Raw genomic sequence first — 26,639 nt, forward strand, 5'->3', positions numbered from 1 at the left:
CAGATTACTGCGATGCTCAGATGAATCTGCTGACTCTGCCTGCCCCTGTTGGAAAAAATAAATAAATAAAACTTGGCGTCTGTGCTGAGTCATGCATTGTACACCTCACAATAATGATATCAATAGTCTGGGCTGTCTTCTTTGCACTGTAGGGTTTCCTCGGTTTGCAGTACGATGCTTCACGTATGTCAGTCAGTTTCTTTATTCTCATCTTGAGCTTTCAGCGACATAACGGCAGGAGAGGAGCCAGCTGTCTGAGGCTGCGGGATCTGCCCTACATCTCGCCTTTTATGATGATTGCTGCGGCGTTTTTGGTCCTGTTAAGGCCGTACAGCATTCAATGTGTGCTGCTATTATTGTTGCTTTTGCTCGGGACTATTGCGACTATTTTGTTTTTCTGCTGCTGGCATCGCAGGCTTCGTAATGGAAAACATCCAATAAAATCTGTGCTCTCCGGACGCACCAGGAGTCGCGGTGAGTAGCGCAGGCCGGCCGCATCTTCACATCATGACAGCTCATCTCTGTGCACTATATATTCTGTATGTAGTCAATTACACTGTTTCATATGTTCTAGCAAGCAACAAAGTCAGTAAAGCTTACCCGTTTCTGCAGTGTGCGCTGTGGGAGAAATCCAACACTCATGTAGGCGTTTATAAGTGTGAAGACACGGATATGGTGTTTGTATTAAGCATTAAATATCTGGAATTCTTATTAGTTATACACGTTTAGAGTTGATATCTGACATGTCATGCTTCCTGTTGGATATTGTTTCTCTGTCTAACATCTGTTCTCCGTCCTGTAGTTGGCCTCCGATCACATCATTTTCGATCAGAGGTAGGATGAACTTTTCTCATTATGGATCAGTCATTTGTCCCCACAGTCCCTGTAATGTGTTTTTGAACTCGAGTTATTTGTGTAAAAGCCTGGGTAGCCCATGCCTTATGATCTTCTCAGGAATAATATGATAAATGCTTTTACCAAAAGCCTCTTTCTTTGGACTTTTACAGAACTGCATGACTATTTTAAGTACCATGATGTGCGCAATGCGCATGTTCTATCAATAAATAACGAAGGTGATTCTGCAGATTCATTCTTAAAGTAGACTTACAACTCTTTACAGTGTATTGTCAGTAACGCATGAATGAGCCGATAAAAACCCTCTCTGTTGTATAATATTTAAGCTATCCTTGTCATCATGTTTGATGCCTAAATGCGTCAAGCAGGGCTTCAGACCATTTGTTTCCGTTTTACGCACTTCGCTTTCAAAATAAAACTACGGACTTTTAAAAGCCTGTAAGAACATCAAAATGCATGAAAACAACTTAAACCTCTACCTCTCTTAAAGTAATGATGTGGCAAAAGCTAGTTAACATAGTTCAAGTATATAATAAATAGTAATTGATTATTGCCTGTGGAAAGGGTTTGTCTTAAATTGCAAGTAATACCAAAAAGGGGTTGGTGAAAAATAGTTGTTGCACACTTTAATTAGATTCTAGTAAAACCCATTTAGCAGTTATTTATTTAAAGTGCGTAGGCCTATTTGTCTAGATTATGCGTAAATAAAGTAATGCACAAAAATAAAGCTTTTATTTTTTTGTGAAAAGCCAAAAATGTGAAAGATTCAAAAGCTTGCTTCCTGTACAGGTTATGTTATTGAACCACAGGACACTGAATCCCTACTGGCTCAGTACTGTAGCTGAAAGGGATTGAGTATCATGTTCAAGGACACAACAGCAGCATTGCTGAGCCTTATTGTTGAAGAACAGTCTCCCTGATTATTACCTTTAATCATTTTAAGTGCAGCAATAAACAATTATAAAAGAAAAACTCAAAGAGGGCCTAGAGAAAAAGGAAATATCTAATTGTTTTAACATTTTATTCTGAAAATTAGCGTTTCCTCCTCCTGTGGTGATTTGCTGTATCATCTTTCTCTAACACTTCTCAATCTGAAATCTAGGTCAGACACCACAACAGTGGCACCCTAGCCAAAGACACCTGAATCACATCCCAATTATTAGTCACATTATGATTGGAGCGTTTCATTTCTCCTGCCTGGTCTGCTGAAAGTATAATGTGTTACCATCTTGACGTGTTCTCCAGGGCTTCAGGCACAGTCCACGTCACGCGAGAAGGAGCATACATGCTCGAGTGGCGGAGGAAAAGCCAAATCTGGTCGAGATTCCTGAGAGCGAACCTGATTCATCATCGGGTCTCAGAAAACGCAAAGTGAAGAAGAGAGTCCTGCCAGAATTTTACCAGTCTGTACAAGTCACCCCCACACGCAAACCTGTAGGTATCTCTCCTTAACTGTAACCATGATTTATACTGATGTTATTCTGTGCTTGCTCTCCTCCACAGGGACATCAGTGTGCCTTTGAAACTGGTAAGGATTCATTACTGCCTCGAGGGGGCAACAATTTCTCTGCAGGGTGTGAACTTTCTCTTTAACGATGGTCATTTTAAGGTTCTTATTGAAATGAAACATGTTTTTTTTTATTGTGTTGTTACCTTGTATCCCCATGTGTGTTGTTGAGTTATTGATCATACGATCACAAATATGGATGAAAAACATTTTCACATGTAATCAAAGTCAGTCTCTGTAAACATGTAAGACCTTCAGAGAAAACAGGGATCTCTAAGTTATTTCAAAGCACCTTTTAAGGTAGGAAAAAGCCAAATACACTTTTTGTGTTAAGAGAAATATTTAAATGTTAACATAAATGTTGCTGGTATTAAGTTATGTATTCAAATTGAGCCTCTGGTGTCAGACATCAGAGCATGTGGCAGTACTATGTTACCAGAAGATGGTGTGTGATGTGCTGTTTAATTTACATATATAGATACCAGAACATTTAAAAGACAATCTGTGCATCATTTACACTAGATAACCATTAGGGATTAACCTGACAGAGTTAACATCTTTTTTATTGGCTCTTTATCAGACTGGTTTGACAGATTTAAGGTTTGGATTTCAAACGAGAATCCGTCATTTTAACAGATTCTTGATTTCTTTTCATGTAGTGAACATGCTGGTACGTGTCGTCAGTAATCCCTCCTAAGTCCGTTAACAATTTACCATGTTGGCATGGCAACATAATATGTATCCTCATAAGCAACAGCAGCTCAGCTCTTTGTTAACTCACCGCAGTCAAACAAGGAAGGTGAAAGTGAGACTGTTTAACATTTGACCTATATATTGATCCATGTCTAAAGGTGAAGAAACACATGGACTCGGCTGGAGATGTGTACTTATGGGAACTTTAAGGCAGAGCCTCAAAGACCCCCTTTGGTTTGTTTGGATCTCTTTGTACACTGCTGCTCATATGAGAATATGTTTCGAAAAGACTTCTGATGCCACATTTACAAAATGTCAGTTTGTGTTTTTGAATGTGTCTGATTTCACTGTCATATATTGTCTGCAGAATATTAACCATCCCACACAGCTTTTATCCCTGCTGCAAAGCTGTTACTGCTGTATGAAATTTTAATTCAGTACCAGCCTTGACATGACAATCAGTGTTGCCAGAGTGGGCGTGTTTCCGCCCTTTTGGGCTTCTTTTGATTACCTTGGGCTGAGGGAAATAGTGTTGGGCTGGTAGATGGATTTTGGGCTGCTTCTGTCAACATATAAAATGACCATACAATGATAGCAATGATATGGTCATTGTATGGTCAAAAACAAAGATGTCATGGTTTTCACTCACTCATTGTTTACCTATTTGATTGACATGAATTGTATTCAATCCTGTGATAAAGGAGGACCTACCGTAGTAACTTTGACGTCATTATCATTGACAATGAGACAAAAATGTTCTTTTTACATTTCTTAAATCACAAATATTAATTTAAGTCACATTTTATCAATTAATCAATGCCTAAATAATGCCTTATTTTTTAAATATTTTAATGGCATATTCCATTCATCCATCCATCCATTATCTATACCACTTATCCTGTTCAGGGTCGCAGGGGGGCTGGAGCCAATCCCAGCTGTCATTGGGCTAGAGGCGGGGTACACCCTGGACTGGTTGCCAGTCAATCACAGGGCTGACACATAGAGACAGACAACCTTTCGCACTCACACACATACCTATGGACAATTTCCCAATTAACCTTACAAGCATGTCTTTGGACTGTGGGAGGAAGCCGGGGTAGCTGGAGAGAACCCACGCATGCACGGGAACATGCAAACTCCACACAGAAAGGCCAACTTTGCCCAAACCGGGGTTTGAACCAGTGACCTTCCAGCTGTGCAGCCCTAATGGCGTATTCATTTATTTATAGATTTTTTAATTTTTGCTTGATTTTAGCTGTTTCATTCCTCTGTAATCCTGTAGTTTTTAAATAGGTTGGATTTTGTTGTTTTGGTGTCACATTTCATGAAAGTGTTTGATCACTTTATTGTGGTTTCGCCACAACACCAATTTGTCTAACTGCGCTCTTTTTGGGTTGCGATTGCATATTTATCTAACATTTTATCTTTATTTGATGCAGGTATGAAGCTTTGCATGCTTATGATCTGTTTTCTATTGCGTATGTAATGGTTCTATGGTTTATATGAGTTTCAAGGTTACGATATGGGCTGGGTTTTTTTTAATTGGGCTGCAAACTGTCAGTCTGATCTGGCAACACTGGTGATGTTCGAACTGTTTCTGTTCAAAGGCACGCATTGATCTGTGTGACGCTGTCGCAGCTCCTTGCTTCCAGTAGTTGTATTGTAAAACCACAGATAAGACACACAAAGAGTTTGGGGCTTTTAGTTATTTCCACTGTCTGCAAACAACATATATGTTAACTTGAACAAGGCCAACTCTGGAGAGTCTAGTCAACATGTTACTGTCGTTACTAATCAGAATATTTTGTGTCCATTGGTTGAACAAAACCCACTTCAGTTTTTGTTTTATTGGTACATTTGTTGTTAAGGTGAAATGATGAACATCTTGTATCACTTGAACCACAACACAAGTAGCATATCGGAGATTTATGGAACCATTAAAGCCTTAAATCGTGCTGTAAGTGAGCAGACTTTGATATGCCATAGTCCTGCTTAAACTAGGGCACGCCTTGTTCAGCACACCATGCATCATTCATGATATATTTGCATGTGTAGCCTACACTAAATTCTGCTAAATGAATAATCCAGAACAGTTACTGTGTCTTAAACTATATGTCAATGTGTTTTAACTGTACTACTGGAGTCTGACCAGTTTAAGGAACAACTGACTTATTTTCTATCCACAGCCGGCGAAGTGACTGCAGACCTATTTTTACCACTAAATGAGTGTTCAACACAAAAATGGAGAAATAGAAACGGGGCTTTACAATGGAAATATTTTGCATCTGCATGTGTGAGTCAGTATTTGATACCATGGAATAGGAACAAGGACACTAAGGGTTCACAATCATTTTTAAACTGTTGGATACCCTTATAGCTGTATTTTCAATTGAAACTGACAAATATAGTCATTTTAATGTCCTTACATACATTTTTTAACAGTAACAGCTCCTGAGAAAAGACTTTTAGGTATTAAAATGCCAAGTGTTCCCTAATTGAGTGGATAAGCAGTGTATTAAGTGATGGGGGAGGGCCTGTAGTCTTTCAAGTATTCTTATTCCTGTAAAAGTCCCTTCTTATATAACCACAAAGCGAAAAACTGACTCAGGGGAATATACACTTATTCCTGTAGCAGTCAACCTAATACTTTTCGTAGTAAGAATTATGTATAAGCAGAAAGCTGATCAAAACTAAGGCGCCTTTTCAGAGTTTTTATCCTGATAAAAAGTGATGCAGTGATGAAAAGGCTGCTAATATTAACAGTGTGCTGTTTTTAGCAGCTCTGCAGACTGACCCAGCTCCAAGAGCAGATTCTCACTACCGCTGCTATTTTAGGACGAGAAATTATTTTTGGTACCACTGTAGTTGATCCTCCCAAAAGACTACTAACATCAAGACGAGCTTATCTGCAGATTAATTCCTTAATTTTTAAAAAATGAGTTGGTTTCTGAAATCTTCAATAGCAGTCTGATTCTCTTTTAATGCTGTGTAATCAATAATGAATTATCAGCACACAGATCTTTGGCGCCACACCCTTTTCTTCTCCATCATGATGTATTAACCTGCATTCGTTCTGTTGCACAAGCTGAGGTGTGTCAGGGAGCAGCAGGAAATTGCAACAGAAAGTGATTCATTCAGAATTTTCTTTATAAAAGAGATAATTTAATTGGAGATCTTTTTAGAATTGGAAAACGTCTGCAAACATTTAAGAAAGATTAACAAATAAGACATAATCCACCAAAAGAAGCTATGGTATAAAGAGGTTTTGATTTGAGTGTTTCGCTTTAAGTGGGTTAAAATTCAAACCCTGTTAAATCTACTTAAACCAAGTGCAATCCCTCTCTTGTGCTCCCTCTCAAAAGTCCCAGGTGCTAATTAGCTCAACATACTGCATATGAATGCGTTCACTGTACCCACTGTAATTAACACGCCTCCAGTGCAGACAGTTATGTAATTGTGTCCAAAGTCCACTCAGCAGTCCACTCTGTGTGGATCAGTTGTGTAGTCCCTGCCATGGAAAGCTGTAACAGCACTTGTCCTCTTGTTACCCCCCGCTTTTGATGTATTTGGATCCACCCAGCACCTTCGCGCAGGGATGGCGCTCTAACACCACTGTCGCTGCTGTTGTTGGCTGCCGGGTGTGACGCGGAGACGCATGCAGTCTGCTCTCCCATCACGGTCCAGCTCTGCCTCGACAGCTCACAGCGTAACATCCCTCCTCGGCCCTCTGGAGATCTGACATCACCTCGCATCCTAATGCTCGGATAAGGGACGAACTCGTGGCCGGAGCATCTCTCTAAGGGCGTGGCACCCTTTGGATATTGACGCACGAAATGTGTGACTGAAGGGTGGAAGCTAATAAGGCGAAAACAGGATTGTTATTTTTCTTCCAGCTGACAGGTCTCCATGTATACAGTGGTAAGTCTTATTGTTGACCTGGCGGGGGAGCCAGATACTATTGATTTCACATTGCCTTTATGTGACTCATTTTTTTATTGTTATGGATCAAAACGAGACTAGTGTCACGGAGCGTCCTCACACCTAACATGCGCTCACATTACGCACTTTGACCTGCGATGGTGAGAAATAATGTGTTTTTTTTAAGCGTGTGATTCCGGTGCTGTGTGGAGTCAAGACGAGCATTGTTCCTTTTCCTTATCCCCGCTTTCTTTTGTCTCACAGAGCTCCAGTTCGGGGAACCCTTCCCTGCACGGATCCATGTCTTCCTCGGCGGATTTCTCGGACGAGGATGACTACAGTGTTAAATCTGGTTCGGCATCTCCGGCACCCGGGGACACTTTACCCTGGAACCTACCCAGACATGAGCGGTCCAAGAGGAAGATCCAAGGAGGATCCGTGCTGGATCCGGCAGAGAGAGCCGTGCTCAGGATCGCAGGTGAGAGGCAGCCTTCCTGATATCCACTTATCAGACTGTAATAAGGAAAACAATTATCAAACATGGTGCAATATGCTGTGCATATGGAGACTACATGAGCCTGTGGATCAGGTGAATCTTTTCCTGGTATTCCTGGTTATATTTGAGGGCTGTCGTGACGTTCACTTGTGGTACATGTGATGGTATTTTGGTCTGATAATATTCTGGACATGATTCTTGAAAGCTCCTGTGAGGAGTTTTTTCCTGGGTATGAAACAGGCTGAAATTAATTCTGATGACTCTATATGACCTACAAAAGCAACCCAGACAAGATTGATTATTTCTGTATCATTATTTTTAATGCCTGAAACCACTGGCGAGGGTTAGGTGTCAGACGAAGCGATATGCCTTTGTTTACATTTTCCAGGGCAAAGTGAGTGATACAAATGGCTGAAGCAGGATTAGATGTTTTGTTTCGAAACCACCACTTTAGCATGTACAGGACAAAATCAGCAAAGACATAAGAGGTACGGCTTTGTCCACAGGGGGCGCCAAAATCAATACGAATCTAAAGTTCCTAACAGGAGCTTTAAAGTACTCATTATTTGATTGAGACGTTTTTAAAAAAAAAATTCAGCTGCGACTTTTATACGAGCCACTCTCTGCGATACTACTCATCAAATCATTAGCATAATGTGTCATTTTATTTTGAATATTAATTGTTTGTTGAGATAGAAGCACACGAGGACGCTAACAAAGGTTTCTGACATGGACTCATGTTTGTCTTTAATTTGGTGACTGAGGCTACATGGAGGTTTTATAGCACTAAATTATTATATAATGATACTTTGACACCGTTGTAAAATCCCTCAGTCAGTGAGAAACACAGAGGACTTGTTTGAAACACACTGTAGCAGATCTCTATAAAGGGATTGTTGTGGGTCCGTAATTTTGCACCTTACTGTGTTAATCGATGTCACATTTGAAACAGCTGTTAGGACATTAAGAGCAAATACACAAACTCACTAAGCTAGTACTGGAGATCTGTCAGAAGCTATTTGAAGTCTGGCAGGTGGCTTACAGGGAAAAAGAAAGTGTACCATGTTACCAGCCGGTACAGAAACGTCTGACCGTTTATTATTAAAACACTGTAAAAAATGACCAACTCATTGAGGCTGGTTTTGACGGTTTATTTTACCCACTGATTAAAATAAGTGCACATTAGGTCAGACTAAAAGAAGATTAGGTCTTTTGTGTTATAAAAATAACATCTTAATTTTATTTTATGTATATTTTAGCCACATTATCGGATGAATGGACTTGTTAAAACAGACATTTCTTGCAGCGCAGACCTTCCTATCAATCTCGTGCACTCCGGAAAGGAAGTGTCGCCGATTGGATAGAACGCAGACAAGGGAGGGATGTAGGGCGTTTCCTTTAGTGCAACAACAGCGCCGATCACTCTTGAGTCCTTAGGACATACACATGCACACAAGCACACACATGCACACTTACACACACACGCGCCGTGTCCCTGTCCGCCGCTGGTGAATGTCCAGTTTGTGGAGTCCGTGTTATGGCTCTGAACGCAGCCCAGGCTAATGTGCTCTCGGACGAACAGGAGTACCTCCAAGCGTATGAGGATGTTTTGGAAAAATACAAAGGTAGGATCAATGGTGATGGGGTATTGTTTAGGCTTTGGGGACGATAAAGGAATTGCCTGGCTGCTGCTTGACAGTTCAATGAATGTCAGCCTGCCCCCCCCCCCCCCCCCCCCCCCCCTCTGTGGTGACTGGCTGGTCTTAGTGTCTTTATCCCTGCAGTGGAAAAGTGGGAATATTTCCTGCATGACATCACATTTAGGCTGAATATTTGTACCCAAGACAAGGGCTTTATTATGAGGCTTTTTAATGATCTCAGTTGATCATTAGATTAAAGGATTAGTCCTGTTGTTTGGTTGTTTTATGGATGTATTTGGCCAGAAATGTGTCTGGAAAAACATTTCAAGCCTGCTTATTACAGAGTCTACAGTGAAATTGAAAGGTCAGAATGGAGAAACCAAGTCTGTTGTTGATCTCAATCATATTTTGACAATGTAAATGATCAATACGTTTATTTTTAGGGTGTTCATCCACAGGAATATCATTGAGCGATTATTGCTTATATGACCTATGTGGTGGCTCAAGGCAGAAAGGACAATGACATAGCAGAGTGAGGCGTTAGCTCATATCAGTAGCCCATGTCACTGCATGTAGCTGCTCCTTTTAGGTCTCTCTCATTAATTACAGCAAATCTACCTCACATACGAGCCCTGCGTTACTCTGGGTCTCTTTGACAGCTAGAGCTCGCTGTCAAAATCACACACGTGCTGTCTGAGGCCAGGCCTGTGGTGATCCGGTGGAGCTGAATTCAAACTGACAGCGGGGGGTTTTAACTCCTTTGCTTCCTTCCCCACGCAAGTAAAACACTAAAGAGCATAAACTGTGTGCCATTGTGTCGAGCGTTTGCCGTGAGCGTGTCCTGTCAGCTGTTAAGTATTGTAGTCAGCAGAGCCAGTCAGCTGTGGTGTAAGTCTAAAACAGACTGGACTTTAATGTGATCATATGATGTAGCATCATTAGTATCTGTGGCTGTTTCTCTTCAGGCAGAGGAGCTGTGACACACAATGAGCTAGCTTATTCTGCCTGCTTTCTTCTGTCAGTAACGACCACTCTGGGATTAGTTTTTACGTGTTGATTATTGATTCTCGGGCGATATTCGACTCCTTGAGTGTTGCATGAACAATGAACTTCTCAAAGAAGGGTAAGGCAATATCTTGATCATTTTACAAACACATTTCCAGGTTTATGAGAGCGTTTTAGCCTTCAATTCGTAGTCTCAATTCCACCTTCTTGTCACATTTAGTGTTTCACATGTGGACTTAATTTAGAGTATTTTTTTGTTTAAGTTCGTTATTCCTCTGCTCCTGAATCTGTGGCTGTTGAGTAATCCTGGTAGAAACATGACATCAGCTGGTGGGATAATCATTACTTCCAGGAAACTCACCTACAACCCAGTTTCCATACGCTTTGTTTACATCAGTTTACTCATGGTATGCAAGCTTTATCTGTTTCTCAACATGTTTTTACTGCAGGTCAGTTTAGGAAAGAGGCAGGCTTTCCCAATAACCATTAATAATTCATAAGGTCTTTGTCAAATGGTGTACTGCTTGTGTCTGACAATGGTCGGCAGAGCTCCATTATAAAACACATATTAAAATCAGTGTTAATTTCACTATGAAAGGAAAGCTTTACAAAGGTAGTTTGTGGAGGTTGTAGTCACCTGTAGTCATCAAAGAAATGCATCTTTTACATCAGCAGCAGCTTCTTTAAACAGGATGGCGTAGAACTGTATTTACTGTTTGCATTGTTTGCTTGTCCCCTGCCGGTTCCTATAGGGCGCTGGCTGAGTGCTGGGAAAGCTCCTGTTTTTATTGTTACTTAAGTTTTATTTGCAGTTGACGGGATCACCAAGAGCCCCAAGCTTCGCTCATGTGATGCGTAGAGAATCAAAGAGAGACATTTTTCACAGCAAAATCAGCAACAGTAACCAAACAAACAGAACCAAACAGAACAGTAAACAGAACAGCCAGTGGGCCAGCTATTGAGTAGGACACAGTATTGTCTGTGTCTCGCCCAATTAAGATGTAGGATTGGATCATTTTGTGTGAAACAGTTGTTATTAAAGCAAGTGTTGATGTAGATGTTCAGGCTTCATTGTAGTAGATGAGGGCCATGTGGCGTGACCTTTGGTGAACTCTGCCTGTTATAAGTAAACTGACACATTTCCGGATCAAAGTAAGGCTGTATGAAATCCTGAACTGTTTTTAAAAGCAATTTGTGCTTAGAGTTTTTAGTGACTAAGCATAACAGTCACTATTGACTGGAGGCATGCATGCAGGCCTCATTGCTCCGGCTATAAGGAATGCCACACTAATTAGGTGTTAGACGTAATTGTTCCATGAACACAGGAATTGCTTTGGGCTGAAATTCAATGCAGGCTTCACAAAAAGGCTGTAAACTTGAGGAGTGAGCTAAAGACATGGTTTCAACACTTAATGACACTGGGCAGAGAGGCTGCGTGGGATCAAACTGTTCCAGCAGAGCCTGCTGGGTAGGCCTTCAGCATGAAGGGGTCATGAAGTTTCCCAGCACTTGATCATCCTCTGACATCAGGAGAGATTTAATGGATTAGACATTTGGTGGTTCAGTCAGCTGTTCTTGGAGTTCATTTTGTTTTCAAGACGCCATATGGTGCAAAAGAACTTAGATTAAAAGTAGAGTTTATTTTAAGACTTGACAGCCCTGCAGACTTTAGGAAGAATATTTAGATTCTAGTTTACACTTTGTCTGCTGCGCTTTGTAAAGACTATCATGATAAGATGTCAATTTAAAGATATAATCATGAAGATCTCATTTCGTTCTCTTTGACGGCACCTATGGCGATAAACGGTAATTGCAGGAGCACACTTCCCGGATATCCAGACAGTGTTGCATGAATGACGTCCACGGTTGGCTCCGGTTGTAACTCTCACTCTCACACTCAGGCCAACTGCTGCTGGGTGATGGAAAACGCGTCACTAACTGGGCGCCGCCTGTGATTTTTCCTGTCTGTAATACTGCAAATGCAAAAGCTTTCATCAGTGGGCCATAGGCTCAGTCACCATTGTGTTACCTCATCTGAGGATAGATAGAGACTTAACAGACATTTATTTACATGAAAATCATTAATTTAATAAGTTAGATAGATCCAAAAATCAGTTTCTGTTCAGCATGCCTAACATCCAAACATTCAAAAGCTCTTATCCTGAGTGTAATATAACAAAAGGATATGCTAGAAATGATGCTTTAGTCAGGCTGCTGATGAATAGAGATCTTCCTTGTACAAAATATAAGTAAAATCTGGATGAACTGATTCATACAGTGTTCTCAGCCTCTTACAGCACAGAACCAGTCTTTAGGTTGCTGCCTTTGTAAGTTGTGTGTTATAAGAGGGTGTGGTCTGTCAGTGTCTGCCTGACATACAGTATATCCCTGTGAGTAATTGCAGCTGCATTATAACTTAATCTCTCTGTATGAGAAGGATTTCTGTAGATACATTAAGGAAACATGATTTTTAAAATCAACCGTCTTGCGTCTGCATTATCTTGCATTATTAAGCACAGCGCAGAGCGAGAGAGCATTGTGTTTTCTGCATAGTCACTGCCTTTGTCCATCCTCCTGGGCCGTGCCCAGCCCAACCCCTCTGCTCTATGTCGACAGCCCACTCATCACATTCAAACGGCCCTGTGGCCCACACACACGGCAGGCTGCCTCTATGGAGACTGTCTGCTACCATACAAAAGACACTTTGTTTTTACGGGAGCAGCATCCAAGTTCCAGAGACTTGTTCATGTGTCAAGTTGATGGTAGTGACACATTTCATTGAGATTTGGATGTCAAGGAGCCTCACTTTGAAAGTGGTCTCTACCCAGCCAAGTCAGCCCACAGAGTAACCGTACGGAATAATGTGCACGAACAGTTGGCCATTGTAGCCTCTCGAAAAGGGACCTCTAAACCACTATCCTCATAAGGAAGTTTTTCAAATGAATTATAAGAATACTCGCACATATTTCTTGGAGTATACACAACAATGCCTGCCAACCATCAGCATGAAACTGTGCCTTATTTAAAGCAAATGAGATGCAGTTTTTCCCCCGTACTTGATGATAATCAGTTTTTTTCTGGGCTAATTATGTATTTCATATCTGAGCAGTCGGAACAAAAAACACGGTGTGATTTAGTTTGTGAACAAACAACAAACAGATGGTGTAATCACAAGGCCATCTAATTACTAAGGGTCACTTCACAGCCACCACAGCCAAGTTCCTCAGTGCTTATGGCCAACTAAGTGCATTAGATATCTGGATCAGTATCCAGCTGACTGAATTTGGTGCTCGGTGATTTCACAATCGAGTCTCGCAGGAACAGATTTGAAACTCACACAGCTGCTTGTGGTTTCAGTTTACAGGTTTAACCCTACAGAGTTCCCAGATCAGTAATGTAATATCGAATTGTTTGTATTTTATTGTTTGTCAGTTTCACACAGTTTAATGTGTACTGAAGACAAACTAGGACCTGTTCAGAAAGCAAAAGTTAAACGTATGAAAACCTTTAACTGCAGTAAACGGAAAGCTAGAGTTGTTCCAGAACTGAAGTCTGAAATGTGGTATCAGGAATGTGCACCAGTCAATCCAATACCATAAGTTATTAGCCCCCCTTTAAATCAACTTGTTTTTCTTCTCTAAAACAGTAGCATGCACAGCAATAATGTATATTATGGCTGCCATTAGCAAGTCTTAGAGCTGCAAAGAAGAACAGTGCTCTTCTAGTGGAGAATATAACATAAATTAGAGATGGCAAATTGTCCGCTTTCAGTGTTTTAAGTCTGTTATTTTTTCAGTTTAGAGTTAAAATATGATATAAAGCAGTTTCATGTTAAAAAATCAGGGTTTCTCTCACACTCTTTGGCAGACACATTACATCAGGGGGGACCCTCGAGCCGAGCTGATGCTGACCTAAACTCAGCTCATTTCCTGGTCGCTCAGCTTGTGTTTAGACTGTGATTCCTTCTGTGTACTGAGCCAGGCCAATGATAACAATGATAGAATTATATCACAGCCATACAGGGTTTAGTAGTACAGCCTAAAACTGTTAGATAATAGTAATAACATACATATTATTTAATCCAACTAATATTGCCGGTCTCTGTATCAAATTTCAATGAAATCAAATTTTATTTGTATACCGCCAAATCATAACCTTTTTAAGACACTTTACAAAAGAGCAGGTCTATACTGTACTCTTTGTTATGTTATTTAGAGAGAGACCCAACTTGAACCACCATGAGCAGCACATAGCACAACATTGGACACAGTGGAAAAACTTCCTTTTAACAGGCAGAAACCTCGAGCAGAACCAGACTGTTGAACAGACATCTGCCTGACTGGATGGGCCGAAACTTGGGATAGAGGGAGATGCAGGTTAGAGACGGGCAAAGAGAGCAACAACATGTTCATGTTACAACAACAACATATGTTCTTGTTACATCATCATCAACAACATCAACAACAACAACAGATAATCCAGACTTATGGTTACAATGCCAATAATGGTGGTAGAAATGTGTAAAATTAGCAAGAACAGTATAGTAACGATGAAAGGCTGATAATAATAATTGTAACAATTGAAGTCAATAGGTCTATTATTAGCATTAGCAACAATAATAATGATACTATGGGGAAGACTGATATCAGTAGTTGTAGCAGTCTGAGTCGAGCAGGTCCATAACAGCAGGTGGTCCGCAGCAACAATTCCCAGGAACCTGCGAGACAAGGGAGCTCAAAAACTCTGGGGAAGATATATGGTTAGTAACGTTAATGGGACAAGAAGATACATAGTTAATAAGATGCATTAATATAATATAAACGCATACAGAGAAAGAGGGGGAGAGAGAGAGGAAGAGAGGGGGGTCAGATCCCCCGGCAGTCTAAGCCTATAGCAGCATAACTGAATAATACTCAAATATAGGTATCGCCATCGGTATCAGGAAGGAAGTAATGGTATCAGAACATCTCTTTACACACCTTACTATATGCGCTCATGCTGACACTTAATATTGTTCTCGTGGCCAAGCCCTTCATTGATCTAATCAATGGACTTCATTTAAAATGGGCAGTGTGTAATCCAATCCAGCAGAGCTCTCTGAAAGCTTTTCACTGCATCATCATTGTTCAGTTTCATAAATATGTGTGTGTTTTATTTCATCTTTATTCTTCTTATATGCTTTATTTAGAGATATACATGCAGTGTCTTTGGTAAACATGATCAATTATCTTCACACATATTGTTTATTAGGCCTTTATATGAAATCATGCAGACTCGTGCAGTTTCATTACGTGTGTCGAGCGAGATGCCTGCTCACTGTTGTATTACTGAATGTTGTATTTATATGCTGTCATGGTGATGGGAAGAGCAGCATGACTGATTTCATTCCACAGCTTCGCTTTAGCTCCTCTTACATGAGATCATCTTGTGCGTTTCTGTCCCACCCCTGACTCATGCAGCCTTTCCTCTCTCCTCTCTCGCTCCGGCAGCACCACCCTTCTCTATTGAATGCAGCAGATGCTGGGAAGCAATCCCACATCAGCAACAGGAAACAGATTTCTCCAATATTTCTGCACTGCTTCATAGCTGGCCAGGAAAAGAGTAGTTCCATCTGTTTTTGTGTCGACTTTAAGCTAGCACTTGAGAACCATTGCTATACTCGCACGAACTGTGTAAAAAGAGAGATCATAGATGAGGGGGATTTTGTCATCATTGGTTGTGAGTAGGCAAAAACATTGTTTAATTTGGGATTGATAAACAAATATTAAAGAGTGCATATTAGCTATAACTCTAGTTTCTATGTCTATCAGCTGTTCTGCATCTATTACACAATGCCTGTGTTTGCAACATGTCATTCCTGAATACAAAATAAATCCATAAATTATTAATTATTACATTAATTATTATTATTACAGTTAAGGTATAATAAGGATTTTTCCTGCATTTTGTCAACAACACATTCAAACTGGGCCCCTCCTCCTGGGCTCATCGGCACCAGAAGCTCACTCTCACTCTCTCATGCGAGAACACGCCCACCCTGCCGAGCTAACACCGACAGCATCACGGTTAGCTTTGCGCTAGCATGCTAAAATCCCTTGCAAGGCAAAAAAACAGAATAAATGCTGAGGGAAGGGTATGTATAGAGGCCCATAAGTTATGATTTATATTATGTTATATTTGTAAAAGTCTATATTTTATTTTCCCAGGAAAATCCTACTTATTATACCTTTAATCTGAAGGTAGCTGACAGCTCGCTTAGTCAACATTACACATTCTTAGTGAGAAAGTATGGCTTGTTAAGATAAAATAATTACTTTTTATTCATTGTGGTCATTTTCTGTATTCCGTTATATTTTACTGACGGTAATATTGTAAGAGAGTGATCACACTATTATAGTGACGATTCTTCACTAGCGGTAAAATCTGTTCTCCACTAAATTTGATGCCATCACCGTCTAATGACTAAGAAGACTCTTAATTTGAAAGGATTCCGTTTTGGTTTCTGAATTAGGTCCAAAAAAGCCAAAGCTGAATATTCATATGTATTTTAGATCTGTACATGACAATAAAACTTGTGATAAAAAAATTGAAGCATAATACATATAATGTGACAGTTCCTCTGTCTTTCTGCTGTTCTGGATGTTTCACATAGTGCCAGTGTTTGGCCTCTCCTATGCAGGGCTCCAGGGCTGGTTAGAGCACCATATATTTGTCAGTTAAGACATTGATATTTAGCACCAGCCTATCGATAATTGTATTGCACGAGTCAGGTATATATTGCCATAATGATATTTTGTCCCATCCCTATTGTGCATCCATAATTCATTCTCAAAGTTGCTTCTTTAAGAAGTTGTTAGCTCATTTGTTGGTGAGTAGAACTACTCAATAATTCAACATGTCTGAACGCTGTCATTTTATTTGGATCATAATCAATAGTACTTTATTGATCCCAAAGGGAAATTTTAGTGTAGGATATTATCTCAGATGACATTCAGAAACATTAACCTATGCTTAATTCTCTTGAGTGTTTATCAGCAAAATTTGTGTTTTCGGGGAGAAAACAGATTTCCTCACATGCACCGATAATCACGTTAACGTGGCAGCAGCAGCTGTTGCACATATGGGGCCTAGTGTTGGAGTGTTAGCAACTGTGTGTGCGTGTGTGTGTGTGTGTTAATGTTTGAGTGTGTCTATGTGTGTCCCATTAGCTGTCATTATTGCTTCCTCTCTCCCTCTCCTTGACTTCGCTGAGTGCCTTTGTAGCGATAGCCTGTGGATAAGGGTGCTTTGCCAGCTTCACCTTCATCCTCCATTTGCTTTTAGTCAAGGGTCATACAATATTTCCACTTCGCTAATCAGGATATTTACAATTACATCTTGACAGCCTGAAACCTAATGATACAAACGTCAGTTATGTTATCATTAAAGATTATTAGAGACACCTCTTCAGCCACAGATTGCTGTGTTGTAGCTTAAAATTGAGGAAAATGTTGCTAGAAGGAGAAGTTGTGCAGCGGTGGCTCATACTGTGCCTCTTGGATGTATCTGATGCTGCACTTTGCAGTCGCACTTTGCATAAAGTAGCTGTTGAGAAGATGATAATTCTTTCTGCACAGATGCCCAGACTTTGTAGCCTTTTTCTTGGTTTCTTCTTTGCTTCGTCTTCTGCCCGGAAACCAAAGAAAACACTGACTGGAAGGGCTTCTTTCAACGCTTGGCAACCGGTTTCAATTGCAGAGCTGTTTTCGTCACATATTTGAGATGCTGCCCTGCCCCGCTGAGACGACTAAGTGAAGTATTCTCACTTACAAAATATGACAAATATGCATCAGGAAGTATCTCCCCCTCATTGTATTTTGTTTACGACACATCGGCTTGTATTTTGGTTTAGCACTTAACCGGATACCATGTTGACAACCTTCTTGATACATTGGAAGAAGGTTGAAATGTTGTGCTGAGTCATCACTCCTGTGGGCTTCTGTTATAATGGGCCTTTAAACCCCTAGAAAAAATCAATGGGACCAGTCTGACCAGAGTAAACTGTTCAATATTAGCATTTGAAGCTACTGTAAGCTGCTATGGACCATTTATAGCCAGCATGTCTGTTTAATAATGTCAGTGTTTGAATAATGAATCCTAATGACTTTAGTGATCACTTCACTTTCAATATGGCGCCATCATACAGTCAGAAGACTCTGCGAAACTTTACCTTCTGCTGTGTTACGTGTGCACTGCTAATCAGCAAATGTTAGCATGCTAACAAGCTAAACAAACCTACAATATAAAGAATGTATGTGTGGTCATACATGCTTAACATCTGTATCTTGGTATTAGAGACTTTAAGCAGCGACGGCTGAGGGACGGCTACAGTGGCCATTAAACATTACAACAGGTTGCTGTAGTCGTAGAAATCTAACATCACTACTGCTGGCAACGGATGACATGTTTATAACAAACAGGAAAACCAGTCTAATTAGCGGGTATCTTTAACAAATATACGAATACAACTACTAAAGGTAGAATCGAATGTAAACGTAATGACAGTGTCAAAACGTATAATTACCTGCTTACACTCTGACGTTGTACTGACTACGGCAAACCAGTCTTTCTCCCGTTGTAGACAGCTGGGCTACCACGACAGGAAGTGTGCAAAGTGGAGCTGCCGTAGCAGTCCCTTCAACCATCGCAGCTAAAATCCCTATTATCACTGTGATGTTGTTAGCATGCTGATGTTAGCATTTAGCTTAAAGCTGTGCCCAAAAGTGCCTATTATTTTGTTGATACTAGTGTTCCTCATTATCTTAATAAATAAAAAAGATTATAATCTTATACACTTAACAACCGCCAAAAAGGCGCTTGTAGAGGATGAGGGCAAAGGGGCAGGGCTTCTATCTGTGCACACGCCAGGCTCTTTAGTCTTGTTATTAAACATACATTGTGTTTTAAATGAAAAAGCTTCTGACACACCAGACTTTAAAACTGGACCCACTTTAAGAAATATTATTTGTGCATTTCCTACAATATGTTGTTTATTATGCATCTCTGGTTTCACATTCAGACAACTTTATTTATCCTAGAGGGCATTTCAGCTTTTACAGTCTACTCAGACCATACTTAAATTCCATTAAGAGCAGTCAGGTAGACTGATTCAGGTCGCACACTGAGAAGGTTTCTCACACATACCTGTTTTCCAGCTTGTCTTTGGGACATGAGTAATAACTGCCGCGCAGCAAACTTATGTCATGTCAGGTCATTTTTGTGTTGCCTGTTCATGACCAGGTTCATATATTAGACTGCTATGCAGGAGGCGCTCTTCAGTGATTCAACAATAGTTTCAATTGTTTCACTTCCTGTCGTTGTTTTTAATGAACTCTTTTATTCTATCAAAGTGAAAAGATGTAAACTTCGAGTAAGTACACCTGTATGTCAAAATACCTGCAAATGCCAACATAGCCTTGTACTCAAACAAAGCTTAGGTACACATGCCTTCGCTCACTCAGCTGGTTGTGACACAAGAGATGTGAAATGAGAGCTGTTGAGCAAGAATGTTTAGCGAGTCCTCGTCACAGGCTGGAAGGTTGAGGGCTTTTCATTGCAGTCTTTATGTCTGTTTTGATTTCCCTTCCATTCGAGGTCAAGAGGATTACACAGGCTTGATTTTGATTGCTAGGCCTTTTTGACTCTGCTCTGCTCAGACTGTCAGGATATTTTGGGCACTGTGACATAACAAGATGCCAACGAGTGTAATGCCCCCCCTGCGCCAGGCTTTCCCTTGAAAATAACAATTTATCTGTGCTTTTATTCTGAGAAGTTTTAGAAAATCTAGTTCAGAAACATCAGAGTGAAGTGCTGCAGCTTGTTCTGCTGCTAGCTGCATTTCCAGGAGTCTGGCTGTGTGTGCTAGGAGCAGTTTTAGTATCATCCCTGCAGACACAAAACCAGTCTCATATCCTGAAACTCTTGTTTTTGAGTATTTGAACACAACACTGGACAAATATATCTTAACATGTTATGAATATATGTAGTTTGGGGAGGGATATATCAAACTGAAACCATAAAAAAAAGAGACTTAAGCCTGATTCACAAATACTTAAAAGTCCCCTCTTCTGAAGTATCAAACATACCACATTAGTGAGCTTCAGCCATCTTTGTTGTATGTGGAAATGAAGGACGTCACCTAAGTGGCACAGATTATGTGGTCTGCAGTTGCAGGGGCAGCATGGTTTAGGGTTGTGGCTATTTATAGTCACGCACATGTGCTTTGCTGAGGTCTACAAATAAGTGTCTCACTCGCTCTGTGGTGGTGTGTCTAAATGCTGTGCTGGACTTTAGGCTGGGCTCAGACTGTAGACGGTGGACAACAGGACACAAAACAGTGTGCACACCTTATAATATGCACTTTCACACTGCGACTGTATGCGTAATAATAATTGCTACTATTTTAACTTTCTGTCATGGCGCAGATTGTTTTTTTACATTTTCCCTACAGCCCCAAGGTTTTAGATGTTAAGTAGTTTAATATGAGACAGGGGCCGTTAGTCAGGCTTCATGATCGTACAAACATCAACCAATAAAGTCAGAGGTCACAGGCTGCTGGGTAACACATCTCTAAGCTGTTCCCAGGTCTCTAGTGAATTAACTACCCGAATCAAGAGTAAGAATATTGAGTCATCAAAAAAAGAAGAGTTTGGGATAATTTATTAAACCTTTAAACATCATGCATATATTGTCAGTAAGTGTAAGATGATGAGGTAATGATATTATTAGAAAAGAATCCCTGAGTATCAAACTAGAGCCATAAAAGTTCGTCATTTAGTCACTGTTTAATTTGCGCCTCAGCAGTTTGCTGTTGCGTCACTGTGTCTGTGCGCCAGGCTTTTCCGGAAATGTCTTTATAGTTTTCTTAATATTTTCCCTTCAAACTAAAAGTATTGAAACCAGACCTTAAATTTTCAACTTACTCTGTCATACAGAAAATAGCCAAGTCAGGACATTTGTGCTTCTGGGTTCATTTTTTAGTTGTTTAATGATAAAAAGCTGTTAACAGCCAGAATAACGCAGTCACAGGGAGTATCTGTTGTATCTGTGTATTTTGTTATGCTTATGAAACAAATAAAAAAAATGAGACAAGATACCGATGCAGTTGTTTAGTGATAAATCCTGATCAGCCTTTGTAATTACATCTGATATCTGTATGAGGCTTAGAGCTCTGAAAGTTCAGGAAGTATACTTGTATTTGATATGATAAAGAATGAGATTGATTCATGAGATCAGTTTGTGCAACGTCAGGATGATCTGGTCTGACATGATGTCAGTGGAACAGAGAGTTTCTTGTCTGTTTGAAATATAATCTTTACTTCCATCTCTTTTATGACCAAATGATGTTAAAGTGCTGTTTAAAAGTGAATTGGAAGGATTTGATGTTTTTATGGTCATGATTTTTTATTCTCCTAAGATCCTCTAGAGGGCACCATACTATTAAACACACCTTTTTTTTGACAGCACAGGTACAGAAATAACTTGCCTCATAGCACAACAGTATTCACACCTGCTTCAAAGATCTGCTTCTATTTATAATGCAGCTCACCATGAAGGGCACAGATGATGGAAACTGATTTCCACGCCACCTGACAGCCGTTGATGTTGATCTGAGTCTATTAATAATGCCTGTTATCAGTAATCTGTGCAGTTTGTGAAGTACAGTAGGCTGAGCATGTGTGAGAGCTGGGTCAGCGCCTGCCCTTTTCTCTGTGATGGAGACATTCCTGGAATACTTCCTTGGAGAATCTATATTAATGAGCTTTTCAGTGGAGGTTTATATATTATGCAGCAAAGAGCTTAGAAACGGGCTTTACGGACCAATTTGGTGTCCTTCTTCTGCAGGCCGCACTGCTTCATTTCGGCTGTGTGGCCACGGGGACAGATGCATCAGCAGTGACACAGCAGAACTGCTCGTAAATGTCGTTGCATCACATATTCAATATGAGACTTTTTTCTTATTCTTTTGGACTCTTTTATATTTGAATGTTAATGTCAGATTATGAAGTCACAGACTTATTTGTAGCTTCTTTTACTTGTATGTGCTTCCTGCCAGCCCTTGATCTAGATGTGACAAATAATTGTCAGACCAACCCACTTTACAATTCTCAGCAGCTTTTGCACACGCACTATTTTTAGATGAACTAAATGAAACAATCTGCAGAGAGAACAGTCACAGAGCTCTGAAGGTACCCCCGTTATTCTGGAAGTGCATGTTTCAGGATCGTTCAGAAGCCTTAGAAGGACCAGTGTCGGCTTTTTCTGCAGCAAATGTCAAATGCATCAAATATTTTGTCATTAGGAGCTGAGATTAAATCGTCCTGTTTGTCAGATTTTGAGGATTTTTTATCTATTTTCTATCTAATTCATCTGGTATGCTCATGATAATATACAAACAAATAAGTCTGACCTTAACAAATTGCATGAAAACATTGCTTTCCTTTTGGTGTTTTTCATGTCGGATCATTGAGTGTTACTTATTGCCTGCATGTCTTCTTGGTTGGTTTCTACTGATTGTTGGCAGCTTCACAATAGAAAGATGATTATCTGAAACCTTTGTCACACTTGAAAGTTCAGGTTTATGGTTGAACTTGTTTAGACTGCTCAAGACACATGACATAAAATATTTGTAATTGTAAAGTGACGCATGTTCTAGTTAGAAATGATGATACATTGCTCTTAAATTGCAGCTTGAATAAGCATTGGAACGATCCGAAGCATGTTGACTTTTTCTTAAAATAAGAAACGCTGAGTTTTCTGTGGTTTTGAGTGCTGCTGCTAGGTAAACACCAAACCGCGTGGAAACTGAAAGCAGTGAGTAGCCATGGAAAACCTGACAGGACTCGCTCTGGATGCTTGATGAGAAAGGGAGTCACGGCTGCCCTAGAGGCTGGAAGGCAGGCAGGCAGGCAGGCAGGCAGGCAGGCGAGCACTCAAGAAGAGGAAGACGGTTTACTGCTTCCTCAGTTGTTTATCCTCATGGCATCCGTCTACCTGAACCTCGATCCTGTGGACAGCCCGCAGGAGCTGCTGCAGAGAATGAAGTACCTGCTTACGACAGAGAGGGAGCACAGAGCTCACATGGTAACGCTCATGTGCTGCATGGGTCAGTATTAATGTTACTGCTTGCCGTAATTTCCTTGACAGATCAGTCATGTCTGTGCTTGCTCATTTCTTAATACTAGCTAAGATATCCTTGAGCAAAACTCATTTTGTAAGCGGCTCTGGGGGAAAGGAGGGAGGAGGTTATCTGTGTTGTTAATCCTGTGGTCAAAGTTCAGAAAAACACTTCTTTTCCTTAGTGTTGTTGTGAGGAATTGGGGCTGTAGAGGACATTTGAACCTGCTGGCAGATTGTTGTTAATGCTAGTGATTGAACATGTGAGTTTTACTGAGGATCATTCAGAGGAGTTTGTCTGGCAGAGACGTGGAAGCAGGGAGATGAGTCACGGCTGTGGTGACTGGCCTGAATCCATCTGTGCTCCGAAACTGGAAGGAGGACAATTAAGGAAAAATACAGCAATGACAAACACAAGTTCATAATGTTAAAGAGAGCACACTTAATATTGCAAGCTTCATTTTTCTTTTTCTTTTTCTTTGTAATACAACTACGACTATAAGGAGTTGACTTAGAGAAGACATAATCATGAAGTCCTGTCTGTTTTTAATAGCATCCATTTGCGTCTTGGTTTCACGTATGCTTGTGGCTGCAGGAAGTCTGGATGCTATGGCAATAGCAACCAAAAAAAACATAATGTGGTCAACCGCATGCCGGAGAGAGTGATGCAATATGAGCCTCCTGGAAATGACATAATTCTCTTTAGCCACTGGTGGTCTGCATATGGATGTCCATTATTTTTACATCATTTTCACTAAAAATATGACGCCAATAATATCATTGCACATTGACTCTGTGCAACAGGAAGCGAGAGGCAAAGCTACAATAATAAGCTGCTTGTTGCCACTAAACATAATACAACCCTAATAGGCCGCAGGCGACATAACAGGCTCATACAAAGCAGAATTAGGCTTGTCTAACGCCCATGATGATTCATCAAAGGAGATTTATGTTCTGCAAACACGTCTGTGGTGATTGTTAAATAATGTGAAATAAGTAAATACTTTCTTTTTTCTTTCTTCCTCAGATGAAAGAGACAGAGTGCAGAAAAAGACGTTTACAAAATGGATAAATCAGCATCTGGTGAAGGTAAGAACTCGTGTGTGATGGTTGCTTTCTTTTATTTTTTTCCTTTCCTCTTTCCCTTCTTTGACATGATGACAGATCATGGCAAAGATAGAATTTCTGTTTTCATTCGACTGTGTCCAGTGTGTTCAGACCTGCAGAAGTGAAATCAAAATAATGATTAAAAACCTGACACTATTCTCCAGGCGATCAACAAACCATCCTCTCCAACAATAACAACCAATTAAAGAAGTATTGGTAGTGATAACAATTACCACCCTCCATGCTGGGTCTTAACATGCTAACATTCCTCCCAGATATTATTAAAGTCTACTAAAAGTCAGTTAACATGACATGTGATGGTTGTCTTTTGTTGACTCAGGTATTTATCGCTCACTGTGGTGTTTCATCTGTCTGGGGAATTTAATGAAACACTTCAGCAGACAGACAAGACTGGGCATGTCTCATCTAATATGTCTTTGTAAAATGAATCACTATCTGGCAATCGTGTGCAATGTTACACACACATCAGTGTTACCTAAATCACTACTATCATTAAAATCACACTCATTTCTGTAACGCTAGGAAGTACAAATGTGGTTCTGTGATATATTTATGAAGGGGATTTTACTCATTCCTTCACGTCACTAATGTCAAAGTGCATTGGATATGTTCCAGGGAGCCAGTGGCTTGCCAGATAAAAATCAGCAGCAGTAAATATAATAATCTGTGACCAGATAACTAACAAACCTTCTAAAGAAGTTTTTTTTTCACAGTAAGGAGAGCTCAGATAGTTCATTAATCCCAGATACTGAAGATTAAAAAAATTAAAAATTAAGTGCTGCACTGGGTCAAAAAACTGGTGTAGATGATCTTGTAGTGAAAAATAAAAACCAGGTGCTCTTCAAGGATGGGGCAGGTAATGAACTGAAACAAAGAAAAATGACTGTCCAGCTATCTGACAGTGAATAAATCCTACTGGAGGTGTGGAGAGGCAGTCAACAGGCATCCGAGGAACTCTGATGTTAAATTAAAATCCTTTATTTAATCGTGGATAGGTCAAGTCAACGCGTTTCAACTCAGCAGAGTCTTCATCAGGACATGAATTGAAAGAGCTGACAGGTGCAGCAATTTAAACCTGATCAGGTCATGTGACACAGGTCACATGGTGTGAATTTCATTTTTCCAGAGGTGACTAAACATAACAAATGTTTAAAAGTAAAAAGAAACTGTCAAATAAGTGAAAACACAATACGACAAAGAAAAGAAGGTATAAAACATAAATGTAAATGTCAACGTAACAAAAAACACCAAAATGTAGAAAATCTCATATTGGTGAAGTTCAAGCAAACTAAGAACAATTAAATGAACACTCAAGTAAATTAAATAACCAAACAAGAATAAATAAAAGCACTACCACATAACGGTTAATTTACTCAGTAACATGATTGGTTGGTGGAGGCGTGGAAAGTCGGACCAATGTGTGCCTTTTCCCAACAAAGCGCAACATTCTGAGAGTGCGTTCCCTTGACAACTAGCCTGTACCCGCGTGCAGAACATCAGTACGCATGACCTTCGTCCATGTGAAATAAAGCTAAAACTTAAAGAAAGCAAACGTCTGTCCTGTCTGCTAAAGTCTGGGCAGTGTGGAGCTGGCAGTTGGTTTTCCGGAACATTCTAAAGACTGTAATCAGCAACTGCCAGCTTTAGACTGTAGAGGTCAGATGGGCATCCTCTGGGCAGTGTGCAGTCACTTTAAAAGCAAACAACAAACAAACAAACAACAAATAAAGAGATTTAATTTCGTATCTCATGCAATGTTTTATTTTCATGTCTCCATAAGTCCATTTTCATACCATGTTTCAATTAATTGAAGGTTGGAAATCAGTCAAAAATCAACCACAAGTTTAGAAAAGACAAGCTAAGATATCTGTTGTCCTCACTAAAATATAAGTATTAAATGGATTAGCCAAACACTTTGATACGTGATAGAAGCTAAGATTATAATTTCCTGTTTGTCCTAACAGCAAGAGCTTTTGTCCTTAAGCTTGGAAATTTTACATTGAATTTTATTTATTTATTTTTTATATTGTATTGTAGAGTTTGACAATTGCAGTTTTGAGTGTCAAAAGAACAATTTGATGGACTGCCTTGTACTTTTTTCGATAATTTAGATCTCCCTCAGGGTCAGTTGTTCTAATTTGTTGGGCCCCTTACACTTCATCTAGCACTATCAGCTAATTAGCAAATGCTAGCATGCTAACACACTAAACAAAGATTGGAAATATGCTAAAAACTACACCTG

At 40.0% G+C, this 26,639-nt stretch overlaps 1 protein-coding gene across 1 annotated transcript in view; it reads left to right on the forward strand.

Moving 5' to 3' along the window:
* Window positions 1–6,956: 6,956 nt before the first annotated feature.
* dst (dystonin) overlaps window positions 6,957–26,639 on the forward strand; it is a 106,775-nt gene continuing 87,092 nt past the window's right edge. The window contains exons 1-3 of the mRNA XM_069659031.1: window positions 6,957–6,973; window positions 7,238–7,451; window positions 24,297–24,358. Of these exons, the coding sequence (XP_069515132.1) occupies window positions 6,962–6,973; window positions 7,238–7,451; window positions 24,297–24,358 (288 nt within the window). The 5' untranslated portion in view covers window positions 6,957–6,961. The remainder of the gene's footprint in view (window positions 6,974–7,237; window positions 7,452–24,296; window positions 24,359–26,639) is intronic.

This window comes from Semicossyphus pulcher, unplaced genomic scaffold (assembly GCF_022749685.1).
Source record: "Semicossyphus pulcher isolate SPU_LCO1_2020_fin unplaced genomic scaffold, fSemPul1.0.p SCAF_12, whole genome shotgun sequence".
Classification (NCBI taxonomy): Eukaryota; Metazoa; Chordata; class Actinopteri; order Labriformes; family Labridae; genus Semicossyphus; species Semicossyphus pulcher.